The sequence below is a fragment of the Opisthorchis viverrini genome (genome assembly GCF_000715545.1).
Source record: "Opisthorchis viverrini unplaced genomic scaffold opera_v5_529, whole genome shotgun sequence".
Lineage (NCBI taxonomy): Eukaryota > Metazoa > Platyhelminthes > Trematoda > Opisthorchiida > Opisthorchiidae > Opisthorchis > Opisthorchis viverrini.
In genome coordinates, this window is record NW_008752191.1 from 41,005 (window position 1) to 50,928 (window position 9,924).

General features: G+C 41.0%; 1 protein-coding gene across 1 annotated transcript in view; it reads right to left on the reverse strand.

Annotated features, from left to right (window-relative positions):
- Positions 1 to 9,924, reverse strand: part of T265_11598 (hypothetical protein) — a gene marked incomplete at both ends in the record, with an annotated part of 52,897 nt that overhangs the window by 23,137 nt on the left and 19,836 nt on the right. The window contains 6 exons of the mRNA XM_009178291.1: positions 1,522 to 1,824; positions 3,654 to 4,016; positions 4,939 to 5,043; positions 6,707 to 6,850; positions 8,417 to 8,587; positions 9,400 to 9,538. Coding sequence (XP_009176555.1) covers positions 1,522 to 1,824; positions 3,654 to 4,016; positions 4,939 to 5,043; positions 6,707 to 6,850; positions 8,417 to 8,587; positions 9,400 to 9,538 — 1,225 coding nt within the window. The remainder of the gene's footprint in view (positions 1 to 1,521; positions 1,825 to 3,653; positions 4,017 to 4,938; positions 5,044 to 6,706; positions 6,851 to 8,416; positions 8,588 to 9,399; positions 9,539 to 9,924) is intronic.

Here is a 9,924-nt window from a genome sequence, read left to right on the forward strand (position 1 = left end):
TATATATATATATCAGAGGTTGAGAACACGGCTATGCATAGTTCAGTGAAAGTTTTCACGAAAGACAACCGTGATTGTGAAAGATCCTCGTTTCAGTTGGTAGATCGTCAGTTGGGGAACTAAGGCTTCATCTGGTCATTTCAGCAGTAGACCTAGGCAAGACATCTAGGCAGCTGAGCGTAATATTACTCAAAAAGGATTGATTATGTCCTCAGAAATTGGTGAGTAAGAAATGCACTTTACCTTATGATCCACATGGTTTTGTATCTTCTGCGCAGTATGAACTATATTAGAATACTTTAGCAAGGTGGTAGTGATAAGGGACCACAGATCAATATGGGTTAGTGAAGCATATGACGCACTTGTTGAGATGCCCTGCAAGACCCAGTATTTGAAAGTACCAGTTATTCGAGGTAATAGTATCAAATCCAGCCAAGGGAGTGCAGATTATTTTCATGGGGATACTGGCAGTGAAAGGCCTTCGTGCATTTTTTTGATTGAACGCCACAGTATGAATCTCCTGCAACGTAAAATTTTAAGACCACTCTGCCAGTACCAAATAGCGTAAGTATAACCGTTTAACAGTATGCAATACAATAAAGCTTACAGGAATTTCGATTTTCAGGTTACAGTGTGATCAACAAGACCACGAATTAAATCTGGAAACGTGAAAATTTTGGCACACTGAGACCCGAGACAAGAGAATTTCCGGAAACATGGTTCTAAACGGCTGATTCGATCAACCGATGCATTGAACTGCACCCAATTTACGCGCCACTACATGCAAAGGATCAACTCCTCCACCCAAATACTCAAAAAGAGCCAGATATCGGATTCATAAATCGAGAAGCAAGTAGCCCGTGGAATCCTATCAACAAAGGTCACATGCCGGAACCTAGAGGGGCAACGACAGAGGTCACCCCAGAATCGATCAGGGCACGAGAGCAGAGGAGGCCAGGCTCAAAGGTCACGTGGTTGTCGATCAATCGGGACACAGGATAACAGAACAACCAACGGAACCGACCGACCGAACGACTAATCGTGATCGAAGGTCAGCCCCGGCTAACGGCATGTATACTAACACACACACAAACGCACAGTACTACTCATATAACATTACACAGCCACCGACCCATCGCTGCGCTTCACTAAGCACCCCAAGATGATATCACCTCGATTGGTGATGAAACGTTTGCAATCAAAATGCTCAGCTCAGCGAACAAACAAGCGACCAGAGTAAGACCTGTCATTTAGTAACTCTGGGGAGTTCCGTAGATTGCGTTTAAAATACGGTGAAGGGCCCTAACAACGAACACCCTAAAGGTTCAGTTCTCGTTCATTTTTAAGAGCGTCCGTGACTAAATTTGTGATGTTCCTCGTTTAACCTGGTAGCAACCAACTAGGTTATACTTACAGCAGCATTGTGAGCATGGATAAAACTAAGCACCTTCATGTTGTTTACAAATAACTCTGGCAGCGCCTAAACTGCATACTGATTCGTAATTTGAAACAAAAACTCACAGGTGTTGATTGATTTTCCTCTGAGTCCCATATCTGGAAATTACCCAATCCCACGGAGCGCAACAAGCTGTGCCAAACGGCAAATTCTTTTTCCGACATTGCTTCATCAATTATGAGGACAGCAGTGTTGGATGAGACGGATTCAGGTGGATGATGAACAGTATGTTTTCCCATTTGATTAAGCCGGCTTGTTTCCGACTTAGACTGCAAGAAACGGAACATCGTAGGAAAAGCGGTTCCCGCTTTCGTGGACCGGTGCACACAGCGAATGCATCCTTGTTCGTATTGTATCAATTTTCCCGCCTGTATCCAAAGTTCGTGAGAAGGAGAATATATTTGTTTCAGCTAAACTTTCTGGGAAATACTAATTATAATGTAGAAGGAAACCAAGTTAAGCAATAGACAGTCCATCACCTTGTTATGGTGCAAAGTAACTTGAATTCGGATGAATATGATTAGAAAGAGGGTGTTGCAAGTGCGACTAACAAACCAGTTAACAGCTCTATGATTTGCTTTATATCAATTATGCTACGATGNATGATTAGAAAGAGGGTGCTGCAATTGCTAAGTGCGACTAACAAACCAGTTAACAGCTCTATGATTTGCTTTATATCAATTATGCTACGATGGGGCAAACGAACAAATTAGCATTTTCTTCACATAGATGGAATAGCAGATTCAGATACACTGAAGAATCATCAAAAAGGATTCTGTTAAACGTACGACCAATTGAAACACAGTATTTCTACATGGTATACAACAACAGCCTAAAAACATTTTGCAGCAATCAATTTGGATCATTCCTCCAATTTACAGTGATCGTTCCCGCGCTCCAAAGCGACTAGGAATCGCTTAACGTCGGAGCATTTGTGAGTAGCTAGATCTTCGCAGGTGGTAACTGATGGCAAGTTTAGCGATAAGCTTTAAAGTTAGGAATAAAAGCGGTTACATTTGAGGCCTCATTCTGTATGTAGGCCATTAGCCGGCATCCTGACAATACGTGTGAGTGTTACCTTAAGAATCAAAATGTAAGAAACTTAACTTTTTGTAAAACAACTTCTATTGAATAATTACGGATTTCGACTGCTCTGAGAATGAGACAACAGACATGTCACCGGTCGCAGGAGTTCCACCAAAACAGGTCTCACCGTTGTACTTATAGATTGTAGTAATTTAGCCCGGTTACAAAAACATCAATCCTTATCGTCCTGGCTGATGATTACCGTCGATTGTGTTTGTATCCGTGGAATACATCCAAACTTTATGGTGTCGAATGATGGCTCCGCTGATCCATTATATCTCAAGTGACGAGTACAGCCGTAGTACCTTGTTGTTCTTGGTTGTATTTTTCAAAGTAATGAAAAGGTAAATAGAATTATGACCGGCAGACTTACAACTTGTGAAATCTAGGTACGCATCATCGTAAAAACAATCGGCATCTACTTTAACAATGAAACAAGGACCCCTTAAATTGACTCCACCCAAACGTGGGCCGACACTAGAAGTAAATTTTAGTCAAGGAGAAACTCAGATCAATTGCATACATCAATCTTTATTGGATTATCGAACATTCCATCAGAGACAAAAATTACCCGAAACACTCGCTGCTTGTTAAACTGCTGATGTAGAAATATTATGTGTCTGCAGTTTTCTGATATCACGCTTTGTTTCAAGCAAACCAGTTACGTCACACTGAGAACTAAAATGCTTCAAAACATAGTGTACTTTCAAAAAAAGCTCGAATTTAGTCGGTCTCCAGGTTACGCTTTCTTCAGGGAACAAATTACAAGATATTTAATAATGCTTGTAGCAAGTTTCCGAACGGTATTTATTTTGTCTCGCTAGTATACTAAAATTAAAATTATGGGGTGACTCAACAAAACGGACCAAAACGGGCAAACCAAATGATGCTTTATCTCAATTAAGTGTCTGTTAACCCATTTTAGGGATCTCTTTCTTGTAAATGTTTCATACTTATAAGGTATATGTCAAGCGTGGAAACTTTTTCACCACAAAATAGGAAGGGACGGAAGAGGACCTGAAAAAGGTTAGGATCCACTGAACCTAGGACTTTGCTTTCTACTGAACCTATTTTAATAAACAGTTAAAGATTCCGATAGTATTAAACTCACCAGATATAACTCAAGTTGAAATGGAAGTTTAGTGAATACTCCTACATTCTTTTCAACTTCACAACAGACGGTTACCTCCAGCCTGCCAGGTATGCTTGTTCCATTATCGAAAAAAGTGGCCTCGGGAATGACACCAAAATTCAAATTCGCAGAGTCATGAATGTCCACTTGAGGAGGGGAGTTGAACGATCGACCGAAGATTTGCTCTGAAAGTGATATCAATTTCATGGTGTTCGAATCCCCGGAGCTCGACCGAACTACTCGCATTTCTCGACATACTCGTAGAACAATGTCTACCCTGTTACTCTCGTCAACATCTGACATATCAGAGCCATAGAAGGGTTTTCTAGACAAATTTTCGATCTATAATTAGAAAGAAGCAGAATGCTGTTTGTTGCAGATGATTAAGGATGAATTAGCGGGGCTGAGAATCCACAAAAAGGTGAACAAGGCCAGCATGATGAGATTACATTTTATGATTTGCTGAGTCTGAAAAACTAAGGCTTACGAATAAGAATACATTTTAATGATTTGATACACGGAAAGCACAACATTATGGGTGACCGACAAGTTTCCGCAACTAGCAGAAATAGCCCCAAATGATATTCTTTATTTGGGTTGTTAAAGTGAATTAGGAGGCACCTCTTATCAATGTTGCCCTTGATAATGCAGTGTTACTAATCAGAGGGACAGGGGTGAACGAAATGGCGAGAGGAAATCAGGTTCTATACTAAATGAGACAATGGATACCAATATATACAGCCGCGACTACAGCGGCGTCCAATTTCATTTGATCTTATCTAACACTTCACACGACCATAACATGGCTTTTTCCAAGGAGTTCTGATGTCAGTTTGGATGAATTCCTCATTTAAGCGGACAACCTTAAACTATTTGGACACACCCTGTGGGCAAGTTGAGATGAAACGTAAAAATTAACTATTTAAATGGAAGTTCAACACCTCTCGTGGTTCGATAATAAGTCTAAGGAAACGTTCCATAGTCATGCACTGTGATAGTTCATTTGGAGAAAACAGACGCACCCAAAACTTTTCTCGAAGGATCCTCAATGAAGGCGAGAGGAAGCTGCGCCTGTTGAGGCTAAGGTTGTATAAACCCAGGACAAATATTCATTTAAGATTTCCTTCTGTAAGTGAACCCAGTCGATGCCAAAGATTCCCAAATCTTCCCACACTACCAATGAGAGCGAATCATTCAAAGCTTGTCAGGGCAAGCGTTTGAAAATTATCACCGGTACACATAAAAATATAAAAACTGGACTTACATTGAAGGAAATTTGAAATTCTTCCCGAAAGGCGGTTGTCTTTGGTGAGGAAACTGAGCAGAGTCTCAGGGGATATCGAACAGGAATTTTCTTTTCATGACATCCCTAAGTGGCAATGGGTGTGAGGGTAGATGAATAAGCTTCCTTACTAGTTTAGGTTCGGACAAAACAAAATATCTGTGATTTCTACAAGTTCCTGAAACCAGTAACTTATCGAGCCGCATCAATATAAGCTCCGCTATGGAACCCAAATTACCAGGCTTGAAGGAGAAAAGTCACTCAGCAAGGTGAAGGACCATACCTTGAAGAAAATTTACTGAAGGAAGGAACGTCGCCTTCCCCCCGCAGTTCACCCACCGAGAACTTTTAATTGACATTTCCAGTTTTGGTTTTGTCAGGGATACGGAATGTGTAACGAAATCCGGGATAATGGCCCTGAAAGACGGATTCGGTCTGTTTGCGTTCTACCAGCCAAAATTAGCATCCCACCGAAAAAACACCGATTCAGCGAACCCAAGTTTGTTGGCCGTTCATTCACCAACCGCTAGTTTATCAGTCTTCAATACATCAGTCACAAGGCTTTCTGACCCATCAATTCTCCCATTTTCAAGGTTCATTCAAAGTTTTCACGTAAATCACTTTTGTGGTTTCAACTGACGGGCTTTCTTGAAATAACACATGGTGAATACTTATCGACCCTCGATAAATCAGTCTTCTATCATTCTTCTGCGTGTGTTTGACAAATCTTATCCGTATTTCTGCTGGAAACCGTCTACGGGATATCACACGCTGAACATGGATTGGGCACAAGCATAATTTCAGGCCACAAAATGCAGACCGACGAAAACACTTACAGATTTAAACGATTCCTCGTCCCCTAAACGTTTACCTTTCAACGGAAGCCTGTCTACGTCATCACCAACAGTCAGCTGATAAGCTTTGGATATCTGGCAACAGGCAGAAAAATGTCCCATAACGTCGCCCCACAGGGAATATGGTGAAGATAACAATCAACAGATTATCGTGCAACGAATGTTGATCATGTTGAAATGTTAGTCTGCTTATCCAACCGACAGTTTGTACGCCATGCTTTTGTTCCTTAACAGCTTGCAGTTGGTTGTGCCGTATCGGGTGTCACATAGCCTCCGTCATTTTGCTTCCCATTCAATTCGACGGAGTGGCTGTTTTCATCAGTTAAGACAACAGTCACAAAAATAAGAGAAGGTTAACTTGATCCAACTCTTGAAAACTTCGTTTCGATTGACACATTGGTAACAACCAAGCCCTTCGGAACCCACAGGACTGAAGCTTTCATCCTGCTTGTTAATGGAGAGCGTACGCTACTCTGTGTATTTATCTCTCGTGAAAATGGCTTGGGTGAAACAGAGTACTGGCCACATAAAAAACCAGGAGCTAAAAATAGCGTGCGTTTGTGAATTTTGGCCGTCAAGAAGCAATTTTCTCCAAGAGCAATATCTGAACCCTCAAAGAGCGAAAAATACCGTCGTCAGAGCCCTACGTTTCTGAATCAACGCTAAGCTTTAAAGTTTGCTATAGCAACAACACAACAACAGCTATAGTGCACAAGCTGTCTGAGCACATCCACAGGAGGGAAGGTTACAGAAGCGAACAGGAGTATGCGATGATAGAAACCAGTATCAATTCCGCCACGCTTAAGGTCAAATTATTCAATCAGATATGACAGCTGACGATAACGGGGGAATACTCAATACGGATTTTCAAAGTTGGATAAAAGTTTGATTCACACCTGGGTAAATTTTATTCCACACAAGCTGACACAAGCCACAATGGATGCCAATCCGTTGAACTCCCCGGGCTTCTGCGGTGAATCTTCAAGCTGAATGCGACCACAAAACGTTTCTTTCAGTGTGACCTGCTCGTTCGGTGCAAGCTAGAGTAAATGGTAAGCAGATTGAGGACCACAGTGACGGAAGACCTCGGCAGATATCTTACAGTATGAATAAGTTCATATAAGTGGTCTTCGGATAATGCATAAACAATCCCGTTTGTTTCACCAAAAGAGTCCTAAGCTGATATACCTTCTGTCTAGCATTGTGTTGGTCATTGATTTGATGTTAGCTACAGCCTATCCAAAATTCGGACAAATTTGCCATTATTACTGAGTCGGTCCGCTAGCCATGGCTCTTTGGTCACTGCAAACACTTTCCATGGAATTTGTCAGTAGATACTCAGAATGTCCCGGATTAGGGTGATGAATAACACGTAAGTCATGAGTTAGAACCACATTCGTCATTGCTTTGTTTACTAGCAACAAGCAGGTGCACAAATGCATCTTGCAGTTCCTCAATGACTACGTAATAAATCCATATGGTGAATGCTGCTCATTCTGGGGCAATCATATTGCAGTGATGCCACATATTTTAGTGCCATATCTTGCGATACATTAAAGGGTTGTCGGTTCTTCGGACCACCAACTGCTTACCGCATTCTACAGCAGTATTTACTCAAACACTTATCGATTGCCGTATGCTAGCTCTGCACCTTAGCCGATCTAAGTCATCGTCGAGCACTTTTCCGAAGGGTCAAACTTGTGGCTGAGAATCTCGTGGACAGTGTAAGGAGTGAAAAGCGCAAGCGTGCATACAACACGATGATAAGTCATCTGATTGGCGCTGTTTGCATACAATTTTATACGCAATTATCATAGGGAAATCTTTAGTAAGACTCTCATAATGGTGTAGAAAACACACTTGGGAGGATAAGTAAGGTATTTATATAACTGTTGATGTAAAGGAAACTTGATTCAGCAATAACCACACACTTGAAATAGAGCACAATGCTGAAAATACAATTCATTAACAAAGTTGAGTTGGTTCCTGAACAAATGAGGAGAATTTCAAAGCCCGAAATTATTTTTCAGCTTTCAGCGCAAGCTGGGAGTAAATTGCATGGCTTATACACACATGGGTTTTCAGAGACATAGTTTAGGAACATATCACTAGGTTAGACACAATTCATGAGTTTATGGGCTAGAAAAATTTGCGCAGAGCTGCGAAATGACCCTTCTCATCGGCTGTCAAAATTTGGGTTATATTATCCGATATACGCTAGGTATCTTCCCAATGAAAGGTGTTTTTGAGTTGAGACAACTGCATTCAGTTGACATCAAAATACTTTGCAGTTACTCATTATGATGTATCAGGTCTCGTTGTGGTAGGTAATTGTGGAGTTTAAGCTTTACATTCGTTTAGGGACGATCCCTGACTGTTTACACCACACTAAAATGCGTAACCTAACAAAAGCACAGCCACACTCCGTATCAAAGCGAAGTACATAGTTGATTTTATTTCACGTGTAACCAGCGGGAATTTAGAATTTCGATGAAACTCCTTATCAGAAATGCTATTACCTAGTGAGGTTCCTGAGTTTAGTCCAAAAGAGTTCAGAAGTTTTATTAACAAAACAATGAAAATTATCGGCGTCCCACAGAACATACCGCTGTCAGCTGCACAGACTGGTCTGTGAACATGAACACAGTATCGGTTGAGGAGAATGACAAACGCGCACCAGAGGGTAGTGGCATAGAACTCTGATTTATTAACTGAATATCGGTTATACTGATATCTTCGTTTGGCTTGAGGAATCCATCTCCGTCCATTCCAAGCACCTGAAGGGGATAAACGGTTTTAATTATTTTTTTTAGGCTTCGGTTTACAACATAGTTAAGAAGTGTTTCCCATCTAATACTGCGTTTAAGGAAGCGACTAAAACTAATGGTATGGTTGTTATTCCACCAACGTTCCGGATTGGAATGACAAAAAAGCTCCAGGTTTTGTTGAGGGTTTACAACATAGTTAAGAAGTGTTTGCCATCTAATACTGCGTTTAAGGAAGCGACTAAAACTAATGGTATGGTTGTTATGTTATCAACGTTCCGGATTGGAATGACAAAAAAGCTCCAGGAAACTAACGTGGGTCTCTTGTAAGTTATGCTCTATTTAAATTGAGTCAACCATGAGTCAACCAGCACGAGATGCATATGTAGAGAGGGGCGTCCCTCAATCGAAAAGAAGCAATTCAATATGCCGCTTTGCTGCCAGTGATTCGCCACTAAGGACTGGCTTAATGCCGTAGACAAATAACGGAAGCTGGAAATACAGTCTAAGTTGAAGCAGTCCATGTGCACACTAAGCTGTTCAATATAATGTCCTTAGTTTTTTGCGTAAAACTGCGAATGACCACCTTAGAAGCCTATCGAATCAGCAAAATTTAGACGAGCCATGGCTGGTTGCGGGATTTGTTAAATTTGCTGTGGATAGACCAGAGTATTCCGCCAAGACAGCATGATGAGTGTTCAAACAAGACTGACATGTGCAACATTAATCAAGGCTTAATACAAGAAAAAATATCATGTTTATGTTGCTTCTGGAGCACATGAAACAAAGGATTGGGTATAACCACAGCTATTAGTATGACTTACATCAAAATCTAGAACTTTCACTTGGAATCGCTTCAGGTAGGTTGGATATGTGGACGGCTGCAGCGGGGCACTAGAATATCCCGTGCCTAGATAATACTGACGATCAGAATCCAATTCTTGTTCAGAACGAGAATCAGAGCTCTAAAATAACATATGTGATGATATTGAGACAAGCTGTATAGGTTCCAGGAGAATGATGGGTGAATAATTTAAAAAACAGCCTGTCAGCAGTGTGCAGCAATTTCGAGAGCAGTCTCAGGTTTTGAATATAGGTTTGAACACAACGAAACCAGAGGCTGTGGATCAAATTGCTTTCACCACAAAATGTACTTCACTGCTCCAATATGATACCTATGTTGACTGTCATGACGGTTTAAATTATGGTTATATAAGTTTGTGACAGAGACGATGGTATATAAGCGGTTCATCTTATTCACTAATAGCCAACAGGAATCAAACCTACGTTTGTGGAGCTGCGTTGACTCGATTCTGATTCAAATTCGGAATTTGTCACACGAAAAGTGA